Source organism: Dromiciops gliroides, chromosome 3 (genome assembly GCF_019393635.1).
Source record: "Dromiciops gliroides isolate mDroGli1 chromosome 3, mDroGli1.pri, whole genome shotgun sequence".
In the NCBI taxonomy this organism is placed as follows: domain Eukaryota; kingdom Metazoa; phylum Chordata; class Mammalia; order Microbiotheria; family Microbiotheriidae; genus Dromiciops; species Dromiciops gliroides.
Genome location: NC_057863.1, coordinates 337,439,197 through 337,464,418, shown reverse-complemented (window position 1 = coordinate 337,464,418; position 25,222 = coordinate 337,439,197). Strand labels below are relative to the sequence as shown.

Genomic DNA, 25,222 nt, shown 5'->3' with positions numbered 1-25,222 from the left:
TATATTCTTGTACATATCCTTTCTCCGATTTCTGTTTTGCTCTCACTGTGGACGGATTTCTTTGCTATTTGCTATGTGTGTTAAATTGTGAAACTGGCATTTGGTTGGGAAGGAAGCCATACCTTGGATATAAAGCCTTCCTTTCCCCATTAATGAATAGCAATCAGGAGTTTAGCGTGAACCTGAAAATTACTTCCCCAAGTTTAGCAATATTTAAGAGAACAGTTAGAATTCTAGCCCCTCTCCCTAAGGAAAGTAGAGTGGACCTGACCTCCTACTTCCCTTCCTGGCAGGAATTAAAGTCTACCTTGGAGAAGGGTGGAGTGAGGAGATTCTAGAGATAGCCATTCATGTTTCCCTGTGGGCCACATGAAGACAGACATATTACACAAGTGTTTTTAACTGTGTTTCAATCGAATTGGTTTCCTCTGTTACCCTATTATTTTATTTTCTGCATTTAAGAACATAGGCTCCCCAAACAGTCACTTCCTTCAGTGCTTTGCCCTCAAATCCTATTTGCATCTCTATCATTAATGATACCATACCACACCTAGCATGTATAATAGAACCAGTCTAAAATGTCTTCTATTTAACATGAGTTGGGAACTAATCATGAAATTTGTCAGCTGCCAATCTCTTCTAAGATGAGTCAATGTGATGCTATATGTCAGATCTCTGAAAGTTGCCCACTCCTGCTTCACTGTTGCCAACCGTGTGTTGTCTCAGCTCTCACTTCAAATTAGCAATGAATTGTTCACGCTCAGAGAAGCGCTCTAATTTACTTGTAAGAAATCTAGGTGGAGCAGTGGATAAAGCACCCGTCCTGGATTCAGAAGTACCTGAGTTCAAATCCAGCCTCAGACACTTGACACTTACTAGTTGTGTGACCCTGGGCAAGTCACTTAACCCCCATTGCCCTGAAAAAAAAAATCTAGGAAAATAAGCCATTCTACCAGCTCCCCTTGCAATCCCCCCCTCCCCCCACCAAGGGCTTCCCTAGACTGCCAGAGGAGTCTGTGACATAGAAAAGGTTAAGAATCCTTGGACTACTCCAAGGACCTAATTTTATACATGGGGAAACTAAGACCTAGAAATGGCAAAGTGACTTGCCAAGGTCACACAGCTGGTTGATGCTGTTTGTCAGTTGGGAGTTTCTTCCTCTTAGTCCAGTGTCCCTTGCTGCTCCATCTCCTCCATTGAGATCCTCTCAGGATAATCTCAAATGCCAACTTTCAGGAGATTTAAAGTCCCTTGAGGACAAAGACTTTTCCATTTTGTCTGTGCATCTCCACACTGTATCTTTGCATATAGTAGGCGATTAATAAATGCATGTTGAATTGAGGCAAACTCCTTCATGTCACCCTCCCTGATTCCCAGACTTCTTATGGTCTCCGCTTCATTCAGCACTTTGTGAGTACCTCCCTTAGGGCAGTTTTATTCTGGCTTCCTGCATTGTTGTAGGATAGGCAACATAGAATAGATGGATAAATAAGATAAGACATTTATCCAGCACTTACTATGTGTTAGGAGAGTGTAGTAGAAAGAACTTAGGCTTCAGTAAGTAATTAGGGCCACTGCAAATCCCCAAGCTCCATTTACATGCCAATGTTTATTATCTTTTTAAAAAAAGATTTTCTCACTCACACACACACACACACACACACACACACACACAGAGTTTTGGAGAGATAATGTGGCCAAGTGGATGGAGACCCGGCCTCAGAGTCAGAAAGATCCTTGTTTAAATCCTGCTGCCTCCCATGCATGCTGGCTCCCTACCCAGTGTCCCAGGCGATTATAAAGCATAGAGCAGGTGCTGCTCTGCCTTGGAAGACTAATTTACCATTCTCCAGACAGTCTGGGGCTGGCAATGTATACAGTATTCTGTATCTGTAGCCTCCCCTTCCCCCACCCGACCCCAGCCTCTTGTCTTCTGGGCTCATTATAATTACTCAGGGTTCCCTTTGGTTTTATTGCTCTTCCTGTTTATATTGGTAGAGTCAGTGTACATATTCTCTCCTCTTGCCTACCCAGGTATCCTTTGAGGTGTCCGTAGAAGCTCGAAGCTGCCCTTCCAAAGACACCGTGCACACGTTCACCCTGAGGCCGGTTGGATTCCGGGATACCCTGGAACTCGTGGTAACCTACAACTGCTTATGTGGCTGCACCAACAGGACTGAGCAGGACAGCCCGCGGTGCAGCGGGAACGGGACCTACACCTGTGGCACCTGCGAGTGCCACCCCAGCTACCTGGGCTCCAGGTGCGAGTGCCAGGAGGAAGAGAACCGGGACCTCTACCAAAATTTGTGCCGGGAGACTGAGGGCAAACCCCTGTGCAGCGGGCGAGGGGAGTGCAGCTGCAACCAGTGTTCCTGCTACGAGAGTGAGTTTGGGAAGATCTACGGGGCCTTCTGCGAGTGTGACAACTTTTCTTGTGCCAGAAACAAGGGGGTCCTCTGTTCAGGTAGGTGGTGACAGCGGGTGGCTTCTGCTTTGCTTAAGTCCTTGAAGGCGTGAACGCAGCTGCTTAAATATATGCCCTGCCACCCTAGGTGCTGTTGGATGTTATCATGGGGATGGGTACTCCTTTTCCAACCATCAAACCTGCTCACTTCCCTCCCGGGAAGGCAGCATGGTGTAGTGGAAAGAACACTGACTGTAGTCACTGGACCTGGTTCAAATCCTGCCTCCAACATTTACGATCCACTTGACCTTAGGCAAAACACTTCCTGGGGCCTCGGTTTCCTTATCTGTAAAATGAGGGACTAGATAGTGTCTGAAGTTCCTTGCAGATCCAGATGTACAATAATAGGAGTTTCCTTGTGTCAGGGATGCAAATAGTGGCAGGACTGATGGGAATTTCTGCTATGAGTGCTTTCTTCGGGGAAGATAGAATTAAATAGTGACTATGTAGTTAATACCTATACATACATACATACTTTCATACTCATATACATATATGTGTATACATGTATACACACATCTATCCGTCCATCTATACATACATATACATATACACACACATGTATATGTGTGCATGTGTATATATACACATATGTACATACATACGCACAGAGATAGATAGATAGATCCTGTTCTAGTCATTCAAGGGGATAATTTAGAAGAAATATAAAACACATCTTGAAATTAGGATGGAACTTGCGAGGTCTAATTTCAACTACCATCCAACATAAGAATTTCATCTATTGCATCCCTGAAAAGGGTCTTTCAATACCACCAGTGACAGGGAGCCCATTATTATCAGTATTGCTGGATGACTCAAGTTGTTTCACACACACAGAGGAGAACGGGGAGGGGAGAGAAAGGACTTCATTATAGATTCTTGATTTAAGTCTGTTGTTATTGTTCTATCATTTAATCATGTCCAACTCTTCATGAGCCTGTAAAGGGTTTTCTTGGCAAAGATACTGGAGTGGTTTGCCATTTCCTTCTCCAGTGGATTAAATGACTTGCTCAAGGTCACACAGCTAGTGAGTGTCTGAGGCCTATTTTGAACTCAGGTTTTTCTGACTTCAGGCCCAGCACTCTATCCACTGAACCACCTAGCTGTCTCCTCTCAGCCTACAAGAACAAGACAGAACAAATTTATTTCTCTTTTTGTAAGACAGCCCTTTAAATATATAAAGACAAGTATATCTCTAAGGAGAATAGTTTTTATTTTATTTTTTTAAATTAATTAATTAATTAATTTTTATTTTTAGTGAGGCAGTTGGGGTTAAGTGACTTGCCCAGGGTCATACAGCTAGTAAGTGTTAAGTGTCTGAGGCCGGATTTGAACTCAGGTACTCCTGACTTCAGGGCTGGTGCTCTATCCACTGCGCCACCTAGCTGCCCCAGGAAACGAGTTTTATGATGAATAAAGGGAAAAATGTGGTTTTGGCAAATGTGATGGTGGGTGTGGAACAACTTTTTAAAAAACTGAAGTTAAATTTGGCTACTATCTTGTTTTTTATATCACCTATATTTCCCAGTGTTACCCTTTTTTCTCTACCCCCCATAGAGACATCCTTTAAACAACCAAAAAAAAATAGAAGAGGGGAGAAAACACAGGATTATAAATTTATGACTAGACGGGACTATTTTACAAGTGAGGATACTGAGGCACAGGGCTAAGTGACCCTCCCAGAGTTATACAAGCTAATTAATGTCGGAGATCTAGAATTTGAACCCAGGTCTTTCTAATTATAAGTACGGTGCTGTATCTACTATTGCATGCCCCCTGAAAACAGTTCAGCAATATTAACTGACATATTAAAAAAGCCTGACGACATGAGTGTGGGAGAACTGAATAAAGAATAGAAACTGAGAAATCTTGGTCATTGAGGAAGTAAATCTAGGGCATGGTGTGTGCTGTGGTTTAGGAAAAACAGAAAAGAAATATTTATTCCTCAGAATAAAGAGAAACTTCTCAGTACCCAGAATGCCTAATCCATTACAATTTGGGATTTGCTTACTCAACTCTGGGCCCAGATGTATTAGTGCTTTTCCAATTTATGATTTCTTAAGTCTGCTGATTGAGCAAAGAATCAAGGAAGAGTGGAAGTTCAGAAAGAGAAGATACTAACTCAGAGAACCTATTGGGCAATGAGTTTCTAAAGCTTTATGGGTCAGTCAACAAGCAATTTTCAAGGACCTACTGTGTGCCAAACATTGTGGTCAGTTGCTGTTGTTCAGTTGTGTCTGGACCTCCATGACCCCATTTGGGGTTTTCTTGGCAAAGATGCTGGAGAGGTTTGCCATTTCTTTCTATTCATTCATTCATTTATTTGTTTATTTATTTATCCATTCATTCGTTTGTTTATTTTGCGAGGCAGTGAGAGTTAAGTGACTTTCTCTGGGTCACACAGCTAGTAAGTGTCAAGTGTCTGAGGACAGATTTGAACTCAGGTCCTCTTGAATCCAGGGCCAGTACTTTATCTACTGTGCTACCTAGCTGCCCCATGGGAAAGTTCTTTTACCTGTCTGGGCCTCAGTTCCTTTGGCAAAAAAAAAAAAAAAAAAAAAGAAGGGGGAGGTGCTGCTGAACTCAGTGATCTGTAAGGCCCAATCCAGCTCTAAGTCTCTGATCCTCTGGAATAATTGTGGAGTGTTTTCTATTCCTTCTGCCTTGTTCAGTTGTTTCAGTCGTGTTGGACTCTTTATAACCCCTTTTGGGGGGCAGCTAGGTGGCGCAGTGGATAGAGCACCGGCCCTGGAGTCAGGAGTACCTGAGTTCAAATCTGGCCTCAGACACTTTTTTTTTTTAATTAATTAATTTATTTGCAGGGCAATGGGGGTTAAGTAACTTGCCCAGGGTCACACAGCTAGTAAGTGTCAAGTGTCTGAGACCGGATTTGAACTCAGGTACTCCTGAATCCAGGGCCGGTGCTTTATCCACTGGGCCACCTAGCTGCCCCCTAGCCTCAGACACTGAACACACACTTACTAGCTGTGTGACCCTGGGCAAGTCACTTAACCCCAATTGCCTCACTAAAAAAAAAAAAATTTAAATTAAAAAAAATATATAACCCCTTTTGGGGTGTCATTGGCAGAGATATTGGGACGGTTTGCCATTTCCTTCTCCAGCTCATTTTACAGATGAAGAAACTGAGGCAAACAAAGTTAAGTGACTTGTCCAGGGTCACACAGCCAGGAAGTATCTGAGGCTGGATTTGAACTCAGGAAGTTTGAGTCTTCCTGACTCTAGGCCCAACACTCTATCCCCTCTACCATCTAACTGGCTTTTGGGTAATCATACTTAAATCCTAGGAAGACTGGGAGAAGGTATTAATTAAGGTATTAAGCAGGTATTAAAAAATTAGAATTCTTTTCTTTCTAGTAGTACTGATAATAACAATTCATATGCTTATAGTGACATATTTTACGAAGTATTTTAACACAGAGGTAGTGTAGTATATTAGAAACAGCCCTGGGTTTGTAGTCAAGACTAGATTTCCATTCCTGGATCTGCTACTTACTAGTTGTATGACTTGAGCAAGTCAGTGAACCTATCTAGGCCTCAGTTTCCTCATGTGTAAGATGCAGGGGGTGGGGTTTCTTTCCTCCTCTAAATCCTATCATCTCTCTAGGTCTTTATAATATTCCCACAGAGGTAGTGGATAAATACCAGGATTCTTCATGAAGAATGTTTCCATGTGGGAAATCTGAGTTTGTGCATGCTGTGTGACTTAGTCCTCCTCCCCACATTCCTAGGGTTCTCCCTGGGTCTCTGAGCCCAGGGCCAGAGGAGGGATACCTGAGACACACAGATAGATATCTCAGTGGCACTTGGTGAAAGCTTTTGCTTGTCCTTTTGGAATTGAGAATATATTGATGGACAACCTGGCATTTGAATGCACTGCCTGCAAACCTTTTAAACCCTTGATGCCTTTGGAGTTAGTGTTTTTCTTTTAAGAATTTCAGCAGAATCCACAAACACACCCCAACACTGGAAGCTGATGTCCACATTTTTATCCAACCCCTTCTAGCTATACTCAGACAATCCTGTGGCATTGGGAAACCCATTGCTGTCATGGTGTAACAGAAGCACATGAGGTTGGCCAGGCCTCTAAGGTCCAGTGATAGATGATACTTCAAGTTTGCACTTTTGCTTGTTTAGGTTTGCTGAAGTGCATGGACTTCTAATGAGTCATTAAAACAAAACACTTTGGGTCTTCTCTTCCTCCCTCTTTCCATCCCCACCCTCCCATCATGTGACAAGAATCAGAAAATTTTAAAAGATTTCAAAGGGACAGCAGCTGTTCAGGCCCTCTGGGGGGAATCATAGATCTAGGGCCCCATGGGACCTCAAAGGTAATCTAAGTCAATCCTCGTTTTGTTTTTTTTATAATAAACATTTTTATTTAAAAGGTTTTGTTTTTGTTTTTGTTTTTGCTGGGCAATGAGGGTTAAGTGACTTGACTAGGGTCACACAGCTAGGTCTTTGTCAACTGTCTGAGGTTGGATTCGAACTCACGTTCTCCTGAATCCAGGGCCAGTGCTTTATCCACTGTGCCATCTAGCTGCCCTATTTAAAGTTTTGAGTTACAAATTCTATTCCTCTCTCCCTTCTCCTTCCCCCTTCCTGAGGTGGTAAGCAATCAGATATAGGTTATACATGTGCAATTATATAAAACATTTCCATATTAGCCATTTTGTATAAGACTCAAAAGAAAAAACAAGAAAGTGAAAAATTGCACGCTTCAGTCTGTGTTCATTCAGTATTAGTTCTTTCTCTGGAGGTGGATAGTATGCTTCATTTGTCATTTGGGATTGTCTTGGATCATTGTATTGCTGAGAATAGAATCCTCTTATTTTAGAGATGAGGAAACTGGTGTCCAGGGATCTAAAGTGACTTGGTCAAGGCTACACAGGGAGGAGTCCTCAGAGGTAGGATTTGAACCCAGGTTCTCTGGCCACAGAGTCAAGAATCTTCACACAGAGAACAAGGAAAGTATTTCTAGGGAGGTGAATATCCACGGAGGTTTTCTTGAATGTAACATGGGCAAAGTCTCCTTATCTGGATGTGAAAAAGGTACAGCACCCAGTATAGTATGGGTGGGCTGGCTTGGGGCTAAGCCAGGATAAGTTCTTACAGCCATTGGCTACCCCAAGTTCAAAGCTATTGACCCTGTCCAGGATGCTGAAGTTGGTTAGATCTGGAAAAATGCAAGCCAAATGTGCTTGTTCCTTCCTAAGGTCCTAAAGCCAGGGGATTCATTTAAGTGATTCTACTTGGAACAGGTTCATTGTAATAAATCTTAACAGTTGACATCTATTTATATAATGTCTTAAATTTTGCAAAGGGATTTGCTTATGTTATCTCATTTGAGTCTCAGAAACCCAGTGAGGCAAAGGCTGCAGGACTTAATTAGATACTGATTTATAAATGAAGAAACAGTTTTAGGAGGGTTAAATGATGGGATTGGCTTATGATGACCCATGTGATGTCTTCATTTTTTAATTTTAAAAAATTCTCTCATATTTGGAAGTGGGAAGGAAGTGGGCAAAGGAGAGAGAGACAGAGAGAGTGACAGAAAGGGAGAGTGAGGGGAGAGAGGGAGACAGAGTCAGAGTGACAGAGACAGAGAGGGAGAGAGGGAGATAGGGAAGGGAAGGGAAGGGAAAAAGGAAAGGAAAGGAAAGGAAAGGAAAGGAAAGGAAAGGAAAGGAAAGGAAAGGAAAGGAAAGGAAAGGAAAGGAAAGGAAAGGAAAGGAAAGGAAAGGAAAGGAAAGGAAAGGAAAGGAAAGGAAAGGAAAGGGAAGGGAAGGAGGATAGAGGGGAAGGCAAAGGAGAGAAAGAGAGGGAAGAGGGAAGGAGAACAGAACAGAAACATTGCAGTTGTGATAAGCACCTGATCTGGTTCAAAGGTGTAATTTGAATCCGGTCTTCCCTGCTCGCAGACCAGTGCTGTGCACAATGACAAGTGAATATCCCTAACTGTTGTCAGTTCACACTGAATTGCTGGGACTCCCTGACAAGAGAAACTTTTATCCAGGAAGACTGAATCTAAAATCATATTTATGGGGGGCAGCTAGGTGGCACAGGGGATAAAGCACCGGCCCTGGATTCAAGAGGACCTGAGTTCAAATGTGGCCTCAGACACTTGACACTTATTAGCTGGGTGACCCTGGGCAAGTCACTTAACCCCCATGGCCCCTCAAAAAAAATCATATTCATACCTTTCTCATCAGCTTCTCTCTCTCTCTCTCTAAAAAGCACACTAATAGGCAAAGCCAGTGCTTATCTATTGGAATTTGAAGATGTGATAGTACAAGCCCAGAGTAATTACAAAAATACTTGGTTGTCCTTTCTGTCTTGTCTCCGGGTCATTTTCCCCCGTGTGTGTGTGTGTGTGTGTGTGTGTGCGCGCGCGTGCGTGTGCGCACGTGTGCACACGCAGCCCTTAGCACATTGTTGACACTCAGGTGTCAGCTGTTGGCCTCCAGAAGTATCAGGGAGCCTTTATTAAGTGGGGGTGGTGGGGTGATGAATACCCAGAGTTGGAGGCCTCGGTTCCTTGGCGCCAGTGGTTAGCTTAGAATTCTCTGTCTGGAATTGTTTGTATCAGGCTTGAGGTCTTTGAGCTGTTGTTCTTTTGGGGGTTTTTGTGGGAGAGAAACTTGTTTCCCAAGAGCACGTCTGGTCTTGAGCGTGCTGACTCAGACAGCTGACTTCAGCATTTTCCAGAGGTCTTCTCCTCCCCCCTCCCTCCACCCCTTCCCTTCACCCTGGGGCTAAAGGCTCAAGCCAGTAGGGGGAATTCTGTTGACTTCTCTGCTTTGTCGCAGACATTCTGAGCAGATGCATTTGCAAACCCTTGCTTGCCCTTGTAGAGAAGGCAGGGAGGATGAGTGAACTCTGACCCATAACATCAGGGGCCTGGAGCCAGAACTGGCACAACCTTATTAGCTTGTTGTAGCCACAGGTTTGATTCAAACAGTTATTGAATGAGTGACCCAAGTATAGTAGGTCTGCTAGGTCTCCGTTTTTCCATCTGCAGCATGTCTATAACCCTCCCCAGCCACATCTCTAATATAAAGGTTCAGTTCAGTCGATTTGGGGGTCATGTCTGACTCTGCATGACCCCATTTGGAGTTTTCTTGGCAAAAATGCTGGAGTGTTTTTCCATTTCCTTCTGCAGTTCATTTTACAGATGAAGAAACTGACGCAAACAGGATTAAGTGACTTGCTCAGAGCCACATAGCTAGGAAGTGTCTCAGGTCAGATTTGAACTCAGGAAGATGAGTTTTCCTGATTCTATGCCCAGCACACTATCCCCTGTGCCTCCTGTTGACATTGAATGTGTTTGAAAATTGGTTATCTGGCCAAGAAAACCAGGCTGCTCCTTTCTCAGAGCCCGGGAATCTGAAAGACATATAGAAACCTTTCCTTCCTTTCCATAATCCCCTTAAATGAGTTGTCTTGGAAAAATGTGTGTACAGTTTGAAGCTGTCTGAACATTAGAGCAGACTCATTTCTTCCATGGGAACTGGAGAAAACATGATTACAGAAATCTCCCTCTTACTGGAGACATCTAGAAGGCTGGTCACTCAGATGCTTTCCCCTGACAAGCCCTGGCCTGGCAGGATCTCGGCACCTGCCGCCCAACATCCATTCTCTAGGGTCCAAGAATTGGGGGGCTCTGCAGCAAGTATAACTTAGATCTGCAGCTCTAGATGGCATCCAACCGCAGCTTTATCATTAGTGCAGTGCTCTCCCTTACCATCTCTGCCTCTTGGCTTCCTTTAAGTCTCAGGTAAAATCCTATCTTCTACAAGAAATCTTTTCCAATCGCTTGAATGCTCATGATTTCCTGCCACTGATTATCTCCAGTCTACCTCGTATACATCTTCTTTGTCTATGTTGTTGTTCAGTCATGTCTGACTCTTCATGACCCTGTTTGGGGTTTTCTTGACAAAGATACTGGAGTGGTTTGCCATTTTCCTTTCCCAGCTCATTTTGTTGTTGTTGTTTGTCCTTCCTTCTTAAAGAGGACCATGACTTCGGGGAGGTGATGTTATGACTTGCACTGAATTGGCTTTAAGTGAGGGAGGGCTGTGCAAAATCACCAGCTTCACTCTCTCCTAAAGAGCTACCTGGGACAAGTGGCAAGATAGATATCAGGATGGGGCAGCTAGGTGGTGCAGTGGATAGAGCACCGACCCTGGAGTCAGGAGTACCTGAGTTCAAATCTGACCTCAGACACTTAACACTTACTACCTGTGTGACCCTGGGCAAGTCACTTAACCCCAATTGCCTCACTTTAAAAAAAAATAGATAGGTATCAGGATGACTGGAAATGGCCCCCGATATTTGAGGCAGTTGGGGGTAAGTGACTTGCTCAGGGTCACTTAGTGAGTGTCTGAGGCCATATTTGAACTCAGGAAGATGAGTGTTCTTGACTCCAGGCCCAGTGCTCTGTCCCTTGCTTCACCTAGCATCCGTGTTTGCATATAATTGTTGGTATATTGTCTCTCCCATTAGATCGTGAGGTCCTGGAGAAGAGGGACTTTCTTCTACATTTCTTTGTATACTGAGTGCTTATTATAGTGCCTAGAACACAGTAGGCACTTAATAAATGCATTTTGACTGACTTACTGACTGACAACTCCATCTGTGGTATGGTCCATATGTTATGATCCATATGTCTGCTCTGACTAAAGGCTCCTGTACATCCCCACCTGCTAATGAATACCCTGGGGGCAGGGAGAAATGGGAAGGAATGGAAGCTGCTGTCACAGAAGATCCTCTTCCCTCTCAACACCACCACCACCTTTCTTTCTTGGGTTCCTTCATTTTTTGTTCTGGGCAAGTGTGGAAAGACCCAAGTTGTTACCCTTTTAGGGTCTATCTCAATTTATAAAAAACCTTTTAATGAAATTCAGGGAGCTGATTATGTGCCAGGCATTTGGCTAGATGCTGGAGATACAAAGACAAAATTTTTAAATGGTGCCCTTGCCAGTTTATAGTCTACCAAAGGCGGAAACAGTAAGTACACATACAAGTAAATGTAAAATGTCTTCAGATAATATTCTGGAAGGAATATGTGAGACTAATATGAAGAGCAGTTTGTTGACAGTAAATGAGGGCATCCATCAGGCGGGGTGGAGAAGTAGGGTAAGGACACTGGAGGGATGAAACTTACCTGAATGGGTAAGTGGGATCAAAGAGCGATGGTCAGGGGAACCAGCTTTCCTGAGGCAGCCTACTATTCAAAATCATGGGGTTCCATGTGGAACTACAGGACGACAATCCATTGTTATGTCTTCTGTGGTAGCCAAGACAAAGCTTATTTGATTATCAGCCCCCAAGAAAGGGAGAAAGCAAGGTGGGAGTAGTATGTGCAGAGTAGCTAGAAAGCTGCCCAGGTCCTGGTCAATTATCAGTTAACACACATTTATTGAATACTATGTGCTAAGCATACTGCTAAGAATTGAGAGATAGAAAGATCATAAAAAAAAATAGCCCCCTGCCCCCAAGGAGTTTACATTCTAATGGTCCAGCCTCATAGTCAAGGCAAGGGTTGGTGGAGTCCATGGGCCAGGGTAGGGTATTTGAAGCACTCTCGTCTTTAGCCAGGTCAGTCTAGCCCCAATACTCCAGTGTTGGGTGATATGGGAAGTCAAGGGGGGGGACATCTGTTCTTAAACTGATGGCTGGTATGGAGAGGGAGGGATGGCAGGTACATAATAGTGTTTACTGTGGCATCTTCCGAACATACTTGGGAGTAGTATGTGCTAGGACACATACCACTTATGCTTTTTGTGTGTTGTTCAGTTATTTCTATTTTGTCTGACTCTTTTTTACCTCATTTGGAGTTTTCTTAGCAAAGATACTGTAGTGGTTTGTCTTCTCAAGCTCATTTTATAGATGAGGAAACTGAGGTAAACAGGATTAAGTGACTTGCCCAGAGTCACTCAGCTAGTAAGTGTCTGAGGCTGGATTTGAACTCAGGAATAGGAGTCTTCCTGATTCCAGGCCCAGCACTCTATCCACTGAGCCACCTAGCTGTCCCATCACTTATGCTTACAAAAGGCTAATCTAGGACCGATCTAAAAAATCACTCATTACTACCAATGTTTTTGTTTTTCATGTTATATAGTAATCTCAAACAAATGACATCTAAATAGAATGTTTGCTTACATGCAGCCTATTTCCAAAGATTGCAAAGCTTTACATTATCTGGTGATAGATAATCCGCATTAGATGGCGGGATCACCAAACCAGGCTGTTAGAATTTACTGCTTCTTGTAAACATGGCCTTATCAACACTACAGTTTACTCAGTGTGATTAATTTTTCTCCTTTCCCAAACCTCTGATTTATTAGTTTGGTCTTTCTTCCCATAGTACATGTGTTTATTCTGTACTTTTAAACTTCAACATTCAACCCACCTCCATATTCTGATGCCTTATTGTGACATAATGAAGGTCCTTCATTTGCAAAAACTGTGCCAGTGGGGGCAGCTAGGTGGTGCAATGGATAAGAGCACCCGTCCTGGAGTCAGGAGGACCTGAGTTCAAATTCAGCCTCAGATACTTACTAGCTGTGTGACCCAGGGCAAGTCACTTAACCCCAATTACCTCGCCAAAAACAAAAACAAAACCCTTTGCTAGTGGAATGCAAGCTCTGGTAGGACTAACCATACTGGAAGTACTTTATAGGCTCAGTGATATACTATTTGTCTTTGGATGAACAGCCTGACTGGCTTCAGTGAAATATATCACCTGGGGCCAACCACTAAGAGAACACTTTTTCAGCCATGGCAGACTCATGAATGGTGAAGGGCCTTGGGTTAGCCCCTCCATGGTACAATGGAAAAGTTCTCAGATTTTGAGTTACAAGACCCAAGTTTGAATGTCATCTCTGACAGCTGACAATTTCTTTTATATGGTGATCCTTTCTTTAAAAAAATTTAATTTATTATTTATTTTTAATATTCTTTTCTTTTTAAAGTTTGAGTTCCAAATTCTCTCCCTCCTTCCCACTGTCTCCCACACCCGCTGAGAAGGAAAGCAATATGCTATCAATTATACATGTGAAATCATGCAAAAACATTTCCATTTTAGCCGTATTTCCAAAAAAAAAAAAAACAAACAAGAAAAAGAAAGTGAGAAAATTATACTTCCATCTGCACTCAAAGTTATCAGTTCTCTCTCTCTGGAGTTGGGTAGCATTTTTTCATCATGAGTCCTTTTCTGCCGATTAACTATGATATGACTTGGACAAGTCATGTGATTTTTCTTGGCCTCAGTTTCTACATCTGTAAAATAAGTGAGGATAGATTCAGTGACTTCTGAGGTCCTTCCAGCTCTAAATATTTGATCAAGACCTAGGAAGATAGGTTGCAGGATGGAGGGATTGTTAGCCTATAGAAGGAATGACTAAGGGAGGAAGGCATGCTTGCTGGCTTTGAAGTATCTGAAAGGCCACCACATGGAAGAGGGGATGGACTTCTTGTGGATGGCTCCAGAGCCTAGAACCAGAAGGGATGGGGAGGTGGGAGGGGGGAGGGAGAGGAGCGCGGTGTAGTGGAAAAGTTATTGTGATTTGGAATCACGGGACCTGAGTTGGAATTCCAGCTTCTGCAACCCACTATAGGTGTGACCTTCAGCAAGTCACTTGGCATCGATAGGCCTCAGTTTCCTCATTGATAAAATTGGGAGGGGGTAAGGCTAGATGTCTTTGAAGGTCCTTTCTAGTCCTAGATCTAGGATTGTTAAGTTGTAGAACTGAGATAAGGGTGTGAGATAAGGAAAAACTTCCCAATGGTTAGAGCTGTCCTAAAATGTAATGGTTGCCTTGGGAGATAGAAGGTTCTGCCTCATTAGAGTTCCTCAGGCAAAGGCTATAAGTTGTAGAGGTGATGCTTGTTAATAATAATAATAATAATAGCCTGGGGCAGCTAGATGGCCCAAAGGATAAAGCACTCTGGATTCAGGAGGACCTGAGTTCAAATCCGGCCTCAGACACTTGACACTTACTAGCTGTGTGACCCTGGGCAAGTCACTTAACCCCAATTGCCTCACCAAAAAAAGAAATAATAATAACCAGCATTTCTGTCACACTTTGAGGTTTGGAAAAAGAGAAGGGGGGAAGGCATTAACAACTGGGGAAACTGAGATATAGTAGATTGCCTAAAGTCACAGTTTGTTATCATTATGGTCAAGGTTGATAAGCCATTTCTATCTCTATGAGGTTGGTTGTGACGAAGATCATAGCCTGTATTCTCCTCCATCCCAAACAAGCACAAAATGGCCCACACTGTCCTCACACAGTTGACTCAGAGCCTTTGCCAACAGGAGCCCTGCCCTAGGCTTTGGGGGTACTCTTTGGGCCGACCTACCCACTGCTGTTTTTCAGCCATCCATCTCCAGGCCACAGTCTTGGCTGCCACGCTTCAAGTTTGGCCTTCAAAGGCAGCATTCTAAACCAAGCTCTTCAGTCCACAGAGATTGCTTCACCAGTCACTGAGCTGATGCCAGCTCTGGGATGGAACATGGCACCTCTTTTCCCCAGTGCAGTGATACTGTTCAGTTTTTCCAGGTTGAAAATAGCAACTCTGTCATCTGGCTGTGACGGAGGGGAAGTCAGTGGAGGAGCAGCGGAGTTGCCATCTCTGTGTGGCTTAGGCAGTTTTCCAAAGAGGGCTAATGAGACAAGTTGAAGTGTTAGGTACCATGCTGAGTCACAGGTGATGGGAGCCTCCCGAGTTGTCGCTTCTGCCAGTGCACCTGTGCTTACCTTGGCCACCTTCCCATCTTCTTCAGCGCCCTGGTTCTTTAGGGGCTTGGGATAGCGATGCGGCTTTCTTCTCCAAGCATTGTCACCCCCTCCTCCAAACCCACCCCCATTTCTTTGTAAATAGAAAAGGGCATTACAGAAGCATTTGTCCCCTGACCCTCTTTTGCTCTTTCCATAGCTTTTGGCTGCTAGATGAGAGCCAGATGCCAAGCCCTTTCCTTAACTCACTCCCCTCCCTAGTGCGAAAGGCCTTGAAACAGAAAAGAGTTGGCAGCTGGGGCATGATCTTTTGGAAGTGAATTGAGGAGGCCGGTGGTGGGAAAAATGCTTGACTTGAGTTTGACATCATAACATCACGAGTATGCCCCGGGTCTTTTAAAAGGTTCTTCTCTTTGTGCTCTGGCCTCGGCACTTGTCTTAGGATTTAAAGCTGAGGTTGGGGGAAGCTTGGCTCAAAACCATCACCCTCAAAACCCTCCTCCTTCATGCTTTGAGCTATGCACTGTTGCCTCTGCTGCCTTAGCTGTCCATTGCAAAACCTGACTTTGTAGACCTGCAAATGAGGTGGCAGATGTGGAGGGGCAAGTGATTTTTCTAACGCACTGCTGGACAATTACAAATAAATCTTTATTATGAACTAGAAAACTAACAAACGTTGGCATCTAAGAAAGACAAAAAGAACATGAAACTCTGACTTGCAGCTTATTCTTTAAATTGCATTAAATTTAATGTGATAGTGGCAGTGTTGCCCTGCTCACCTGTATCCCTTTAAAAAAAAATTTGTGATATATAATTCTATTTTACACATATCAAACATAGATATAATAATACACACATATATGACACATATAATGTAAATGTTCTACATTATTACATTTAGATATATTCTAATACATATAACTTAGTATTTCAAATCTTAAAAGAACTGTTTTATAAATAGTGTATCCATATCAATTTATATAAATAATATATGAAAAATTTGTTTAAATATAATTACTATTTGAATAAGACCTAAATAACTCATGTATGTGCAACATATATATTTATGTGTGTGTGTGTATAAATACATATATATCTCCTGAACCTTTCCCAGCACATCCCTCCCCCACCTTTAAAAAACATTTTTTTCCAGATTAAACATTTTAATTTAGATTTTTCTGTTCCAATCTCTATCCTTCCTCCCTTCCCTTCCTTCCCCCCTGCCGGAGGTGGCAAACAATCTGATATGGGTTATGCATATATGATCATACAAAAACATCATCATATTTGTCACTTAATGAAAGAATGTGAAAAATAGCATGCTTCAATCTGTTCCATCAACATCAGGTGGATAGAATGTTTCATCAGTATTTATTTGGGATTGTCTTGGATTAATGTATTGTTTAGAATAGTCAAGTCATTCACACTTCTTCATCGAACAGTATTGTTGTGTCTGTGTACAGTGTTCTCTTAGTTCTGCTCACTTCCCAATACATCATTTCATACATGTCTTTCCAAGCTTTTTTGAAGTCATCCTGTTTGTCTATTATTACTTCACAGTAATATTCCATCACCATCATATACCACAGTTTGTTTAGCCATTCCCCAATTTATGGGCATTCCTTTGATTTCCAATTTTTAGCCATCACCTGTATCCCTTTTTTAAACAAGTTCTATCTTTTTAATGAACATAAATCTATTTTCTTTCCCTCCCACCCTCCCCTCCATGGAGAAAATAAAGAAAGGAGAATGAAAAGAAATAGAAATCCCTTGTAACAAATACATATAGCAGAGTAAAATAAATCTCCTCATTACTTGTCAAGAGGTAGGCAATGTGATTCCTCACTGGTCATGGAGGGTCATTGTATTGATGAAGCATAGTTCTCATAGCTTTCAGAATTGTTTTTCTTTACATTGTTATTATAGAAATTTTTATGACTTTTCTCATGTCATTCATCAGTAATGTCATGGCAAAAATTGTTATCCTGGGTCTGTTTATTTTATTCTGCATCAATTCATACAAGTCTTTCCATCCCTTTTTCAACTTTCCCTTTCTCGTGTATATTCCTTAAATATTTTTATTGAAGTCTTCTCTCCTCTCTCTCTTTATCTCTCTGTCTTTCTTCACCCCCCTTCTCTCTTACTATTACTATACGACCACTCTTCCAATTACAAAAATCGGTTTACTTTTTTATTTTTCAATGAACAAGCCTTTGTTTTTATCTCCTTCCCACCTCTTTTCCTTGTTTGAAAAAGAAAGAAAAAACAAACCCTTGTAACAAATATGCAAGGTCCCCCAGCTCCCCACCCAGTTCTAATTGGCAGTCCAAGCGCTATAATAATGTTTTAGTGAGATTGGCTCAGTAATGAAGGAAAAACTTACATGAAAGTAAGAGAAACACTTCATGCTGTGGGCACTTGCTTTGGCTCCAGAGTAACAGAGACCAAATCATGCAGACCCTAAATGGCTGTGTCCATGACCAGTGGCAGGATAGAGAGTCTAGAGAATGCCAAGGTTTTGCAGAGAACCAGTGACTCCAGGTACTCAGTAGTGGTATCAAGGAAGTTGATTAGGACATGAATGCCGTGTGTGATTTAGTCACTTCAGTAGTGCATGGCTCTGTGGCCAGTATCAGAGTTGAGCTTATGAATTCAGGTTTCCTCATAGCAAATCCGGGGTCTTTCCACAAGAACATGCTTCCAGAATTGAACCTGTAGCCTTGTCATTTCACCTTCATGTATTTCTATTTCTTTCAGTACTGGGTCCTACATTCATTGTGTATATGTATGTATGTAGTTATGCATGTATGCACTTTGTGATGTTTGTAGCATGGTGTTGTGGCAAGAGCAGTGAATTGTGAGTCAGAAGGGCTGGACATTGAACATCAGCTCCGATCTTTACTGGCTATAAGCACATGAACAAGTTGATTTAACCTCTCTGTGCCTCAGTTTTCTCATTTGTAAAAAGGGGACAATAACACTTGCACTCTCCACCCAGGGATATTGTGAGGAAAACACTTTGTGAACCTCAGGGAATGCTAGAAATGTGGATTATTCACATTTTGTTAGTTCATTATTTCCCAAAGAAGACTATACACCCGTTGGGCATAGGGACTATGGGTTATATTCTTTGATATTCCCCGTAGTAGCAGGTGGTGGCCAGTTAATGGTGCCAAGTGGAATACACCCTGAGAGGGTAAAAAGCAGTGGGGACTGGGATGGGTTGATCATGGAAGGATTCTATAAAGCCCTAATTTTTATATCTAGTTTTAAGAAGTAGAAGGATTCAAATTCAGCCTCAGACACTTGACACTTAGTAGCTGTGTGACCCTGGGCAGGTCACTTAACCCTCATTGCCCTGCAAAAAAGAAAGAAAGAAAGAAACAAACAAACAGAAGAAATGGAAGGACACAGATCGTTGAGGAGGAAATGAAGAGGCCCATGGGGGCATCTAGAATCTGATGATATGAAAGCTTTTCTTCCAATCAGCATCCTACTCCAGTGATAGAATTGAGTATGTATGGGTTCAGAAAGACAAATCCCTTGGGGTGTCAGATCTCTGCTGTTTGCTTGCCTTCACTTAAGTGGTAAGGAGCCTTGGTTACCTTCTCAAGCTGTGATCCTCTGCGGGTCAGCACACTAGAGCAGAAAAAAAAAAAAGCTGAACTTGAAGTCAGAAAGTCTAGGATTCCAGTCTCTTAGTCCCTCTGATCCTTGGGTTTGTCATCTTCAAAATGGGGACAAGAGTACCAGTAGCACCTGCCTCGGGGCATAATCGTTTTGTGCTCCTATAAAAGAATGAATGCAAAGTGCTTTTGAAACTCGAAAGTGCCTGTTGGCCTCAGAAAGCTGGGGAGCATCTTGGATGCTTCTTAGCAGTCTTTCGTTTCAATTCTTTCTCTAATTTATACGAAGAGTGAGTGCAAGCATAGTTAAAAGAGCAAGGCAGAACACATTCCCACAGGGACAGGGCACACTCGTGCCCCAAAAAGACAGCAGGAAGTCAGACTTAAGTCATTGCCAAGCTTGGATTTATGACTTATGAGGATGTGGAAAGGACAGATTGGGCAATTCTAATCTACTTGCAAAGGAAGTACCAGGAATAGCACGCCTTATTATAAGGCAGGCAGCTGAATGGGGTTTTCTCTTTGCCTTTGAAAGCAACAGATCCATTATGGATAATAGAAAGTTGTGCATCTGAGGAGTTACAAGAGGACCAGCACATAAGCTTGGTATACTTATTCTTTCATTCAGAAGCCTATACGTTGGATGGTGGTGGTTGTTCAGTCATTTCAGTCATGTCTGACCTTTCATGACCCCGTTTGGGGTTTTCTTGGAAAATACTGGAGTGGTTTGCCATTTCCCTCTCCAGCTCATTTTACAGATGAGGAAACTGTGACTTGTCCAGCGTCACACAACTAGTCAGTGAGGCCAGATTTGAACTCAGGAAGATGAGTCTTTCTGACTCTAGGCCAGTGACACCTAGCTGCCGTATTGGAGGGTACAGAGAGGTTGTAACTTGACACTCAGAACCTCATCTCCCCTCTGTTTTGAATGAGGAAGGAAGTGGGCAGAATCAAGGAAGTTGATTAGGACATGAATGCCGTGTGTGATTTAGTCATGGATGCTTACTTCTCACTCTAGCAATGCTCCAAGAACCTATGAGCTACAAAAATGTGAATGGGTTCATTTTGGTTGAGACTAGTGTAAGGAAGTCCTGGTGTGGAAATGCCCTTCTCTGAAGCATATCATCAGCACCTTGACTGTAATTTCGGGGTGGGGGGGAGGTGCCTTTGGGGCATTGAGAGATTAAGTGATTTACCCCAGTCATATAGCTAGAATGGATCAGAGGGAGGATTTGAACCTAGGCCTTCCTAAACCTGGAGTTGGCTCTCTTTCCATTATACCATACTGCCTCTCAAATAACTTTAAGTAGCCCTAAGTCATATAGCTTTGAAAATACATTAGTGGGGGCAGCTAGGCAGTGCAGTAGATAGAACACTGAGCTTAGAGTCGGAAGGACCAGAGTTCAAATTTGACCTCAGACTCATACTAGGTGTGTGACCCTGGGCAAGTCACTTAACCTTGACTGACTTTTTAAAAAAACTCCAAAACCAGCAAACCCAAATAAATAAAAAATGTATTCCAGTAACTATGCCAAGAGTTGTACCATCCAAACATGGACAAAATATCATTTCTAATGACGTAAAAAATGACTCTCAAAGAGCTCATCACTCTGGATATCTTCTCTCCCCCCCCCCCCCCCCAATTTACTCACTTCCTGTTTATCTAGCTTTGTTTAAATTGTTTGCTCTGGAAAGTGCAGTCCCTGCCATTTAGTATTGGGGGAGGGAGCAATAAAATATGGAAACTTCCTGCTTTCCTGAATTCCAAATTGGGTTTTGGTATTAGTAGCCTGGGAGCTAGAATCAGCTTATTGAAGGGTGTCATCTCCTGAGAGATGACCACTTCCTGCTTTCAGACTATTGGTTTCTGCCCAGGGCCTGCTGGTCCCCCTTACTTCCTCTTCATCAGCATCACCCCTTTCGCTCCGTCCCTCAGAGGCGTTCATAGTGTGCTCACTAAAAACCAAGTACTCTAGCTCTAGTTACTGAATATATTGGACTGTCTGACTTTCCTTCTCCTTGCACCGGCAATCCAACTTCCCGTCAGCAATAAATAACCAGAGGGTGCTCAGCCAGGTGTTATTTTTATTTGCATGTCTCACCTTTCCCCTACATCATGTACAGCAATGCCATTTTGATCCAATCTTGCCTCTTGACTATTGCAGAATATAACAAACCAGGCATAACAAAAGGAAGAGAAACACTAGTGGAACAATTTGTATTTAGCCACTCAGAAAGGAAACTCAACAAAGCACCTCTCTCCATACTGAAACACCTCGGATAAACAGGAAGGGTGTGGTTACTCATACAACCATGGGATACATCCCTGTAATGCACGTAAATAATACTGAGTAACATAGTTAATCTTTGTGTATTATTCTTCTGCTAGGAAGGCACAGCGGATAGAGTGCAGGGCCTGGAGTCAAGTTGACCTGAGTTCAAATCCAGCCTTAGATACTAGCTATGTAACCCTGGGCAAGTCACTTAATCTGTCTGCCTCAGTTTTCCCAATGATAAAAATGGGGATAATAAAGCACCTACCTTTCAGTATTGTTTGGAGGATCAAATAAGATACTATTTGTAGAGCATTTAGCATGGAGCCTGGAACAAACTAGACACTTAATAAATGCTTTGTTCCCTTTCCTTCCTTTCCCCTGATTATCTGTAAGCTTCCTGAGGGTAAGGATCCTGTCATACATTTATGTTTAACTTTTTCTGTTACTCTTGACTCCTGCATTTCCATTTCAAAGCATCTACTCTGTTTTTTACTTTGATCTGGAAGCTCTGGATTTTGACTATGATGTTGGGGGCAGCTAGGTGGCACAGTGGATAAAGCACCAGCCCTGGATTCAGGAGGACCTGAGTTCAAATTCAACCTCAGACACTTGACACTGTGTGACTCTGGGAAAGTCACTTAACCCTCATTGCACTGCCCCTCCCCCCCCCAAAAGACCATAATGTTCCTGGGAGATATAATTTGGGGTTTCTTACATGAGGTGATTAGCATATTCTGTCTATTTTTAACTTTGCCTTTTAGTTTTAGGACACCTGGGCAGATTTTTGACATCCTGAACTATAATATTCAAGCTTTCTTTCATATAGTCCGATGATTTAAAAAAATAAACTTTTATTAATAACTTTTGTTTTTTATTGCTTAAATTTTTGTATGCATTTCCCCCTCTCACTAACCATGCCTCCCACAAAATTGAGCAAAGATTTTGTAAAAAAGAAAGAAAATAAAGCCTTCCATGCAAAGCTGCATAGTCCCGCAAACCAAATCTCCACATTAGCTGTGTCCAAAAACATACACCTCTCTCTGCATTTTAAGTTCATCACCTTTCTGTCAAGGAGGTCAATAGCTTGTTTCATTTTCAATCGTTTGTAGTCCAATGATCCTTAGATTTTCTCTTGGCATATTTTACAGGCCAGTTTTTTTTTTATACTATGTACCTTATAATTCTTTTTTCAAACTTTTGGTTTTGTTTTGATATCTCTTATTGTCTCATGGAGTCACTTTTTTTTTTTTTTTTTTTTTTTTTTTTGCTCTGTATGACCTACTCTCAATTTCAGAGTGTTTAATGCATGGGTAAATTTTACCATCATCAGACTTAAGGTATTAATTCTCCCTGCCATTTGTCTTTCTCTAGCTATTTCGTTTTATATCTTATTCCATTTTTTTCAAGATTCTCTTCTAGTCTTTGTAGCCAGGACATTCTTTTATTTTCTTCTAGGTTTTCCCCTTGGGCTTCTCTCACTCCAAAGTATTTCATTTTTGTATTTAGTGTTCTTTGGGGTTTAAAATTTTTTATTTTTATTTTTTTACTCATATCTCCAGTCTTAATTTCTCCACATGGGTCAAAATTTCACTCTTGCATTCCTGGAATACTTCATCTTCCTAAAGGTGTGCCCGGCTTTGTCTCCTGCCCTCAGTCAGTCGAGAAGTATTTATTAATTGTTTACTTCTTGCTAGTCACTGTGCTAAGAACCGAAGTTCCCCCCCCCCCCAAAAAAATGCAAACAGCCCCTACCCCAAATGTGCTCATATTCTGGTATTGTTGTTTTTAAATTTATTTTTCATTTATGGAATAAAACAAGCACTGTAGTTTAGGCCCAGACTGCCTGGATCTGGGTTGGGTTAGTCCATGGCTAGTTTGATCCAGTCGGGGAAAAATATCTGCCTTCTGTTGTTATGTTTCTGCCCTGCTGTTCCCCAGATCTATTCCTTCTCTCCTAGTCCTTGCCAGAAATACTGTGAATTAATATCCAACCTACCATTATCAGCCATTTAGTTTAGCTTTGGTAATTAGGGTAACCCACATTTATCTCTATCCTGAGAAGACCACAGCCAAATCACTATAAAGCCCCTATCATTACAAAAAGAATTCCTTTAAAAACATTTTAAATTTTTCTTTTTTTATACCACATTCTTTTCCAAATATATTCGTTTCCTAACTCTGACCTAGTGAGTCATCCCTTATTACAAAGACTAAAAAATAAATAGCAAGAAAAAAGCAGTTCAGCGAAACCAACCAACTTATTAATTTAGGTTGACAGTGTATGTAGGGTGATCCAATACCCATAGTCCTCCACCTTTACAAACAAAGGAGGGAGGCAGATTTTCTTCTCTTCTTTGGGGATAAGTTTGGTCCTTAGAATTACATTGCATTCAGCTCCAGAAAGTGTTCTCTATAAACATCCACCCACATATAACAAAACACCCTCCCCCCCAACAAAAACAGTTTATAATCCCTATTTCCCCCACACCTGTCACCAATACACTCTTTTGAAATAGAACATATCAACTTTTATTGAGCTTTTTATGGGTTTCTATGGTCAAAGAATTCATTACCAAGTGGCCAGCCTACTGGCCACTCTGTACTTAGCTAACCTGCTCCTTGGAAAATAGGCATCTCTTGCCCAGGGTTGTCCTCAAAGACTTTCCAGTATGGGAGAGCCCCTGTCATAGCCTTCTGGAACACATGATCACCTCCACATCATGATGCATTAGAGTAGGAATGTGGGAGGAGTAGCTTTTATTTCATTCAAATACATGTCAAACAAAATGTCAAAGAAGTATTGGCATATTGTCATGGAAAGAGCTCTGAAATTGGTAATGAGAAGACCCGATTCTCAATTCTACCACTGGGCTGTGAGTGGGTCTAGGAGTTCCACCTTAGTTCTCCATCTCTGTTGTTTTTGTTGTTGAGTTTTCAGTTGTGTCCAACTCTCTGTGACCCCATTTGAGGTTTTCTTGGCAGAGATACTGGAGTGGTTTGCCATTTCCTCCTCCAGCTCATTTTACAGATGAAGAAACTGAGGTTAACAGGGTGAAGTGATTTGCTCAGGGTCACACAGCTAGTAAGTATCTGAGGCTGGATTTGAACTCAGGTCCTCCTGACTCCAGGGCCAGTGCTTTATCCACTGGGGCAATAATACTTGTACTATCTACTCCCATCAACTCATTAAGGAAAAAAATACTATCTAAATAATATGATAGTAAATGTGAATTGCTTTTGTGTGATAGCTCAGTCATTACTACCAGTTATTAAAACTAGCAAAGAGTTTTGTTTTGCACAATCTCTCCTTTGCTGCTGTTGGTGAATATACTATGACTGAGAGATAGTAGGTTGTCTCCCACCCCCACCCCATTAGAAATCTTTCAGTAGAGGCTGGATGACCACAATAAGCATTGGAGCAGATGATTACTAAGGTCCCTTTTCTACTGTTAAACCAGGATTCTGTAATATGCCGATCATTTGCTTTTTAATATAAATACGTGTGTGTGTGTGTGTGTGTGTGTGTGTGTGTATTTTTCCGGTAGTAATATAGTAACATATGTCTGTGAGAATTGGATTGTAAGGAAAGCTGAGTGCGGCAGAATTGACACTCAAACTGTGGTGCTGGAGGAAACTTTAGGAGATCAAATCACTCAATACTTAAAGAAATGAATTTGGACTATTTATTGGAAGGACAGATAGTGAAACTAAAGCTTTTTTTTTGCCACATAATAAGAAGAAAAGACCCTGATGCTGGGAAAGATTAAAAGGAAAAGGGAATGGCAGAGGATGAGATGATAGTGTAGTAGAAGCGACAGATGTGATGTTGGACTGACTTTGGGAGACAGTGGAGGATAGAAAGACCTGGGGTGGTGTGGTCCGTGGGGTCATGAAGAGCCAGACGTGACAGAACAGTAACAGATATACCCCCGTGCTTTAAACCACACATTTTCTGTGTCCATTTTAATGGGGGGGGGGGAGGTGATTAGATATAATATAGCAATTTATATTCTTTCTTTCTTTCTTTTTGTTGTTGAGGCAGTTGGGGCTAAGTGACTAACCCAGGGTCACACAGCTAGTAAGTGCCAAGTGTCT

General features: G+C 42.1%; 1 protein-coding gene across 1 annotated transcript in view; it reads left to right on the top strand.

Annotated features, from left to right (window-relative positions):
- Positions 1 to 25,222, top strand: part of ITGB5 (integrin subunit beta 5) — a 188,662-nt gene that overhangs the window by 136,235 nt on the left and 27,205 nt on the right. The window contains exon 10 of the mRNA XM_043997337.1: positions 2,035 to 2,464. Within this exon, the coding sequence (XP_043853272.1) occupies positions 2,035 to 2,464 (430 nt within the window). The remainder of the gene's footprint in view (positions 1 to 2,034; positions 2,465 to 25,222) is intronic.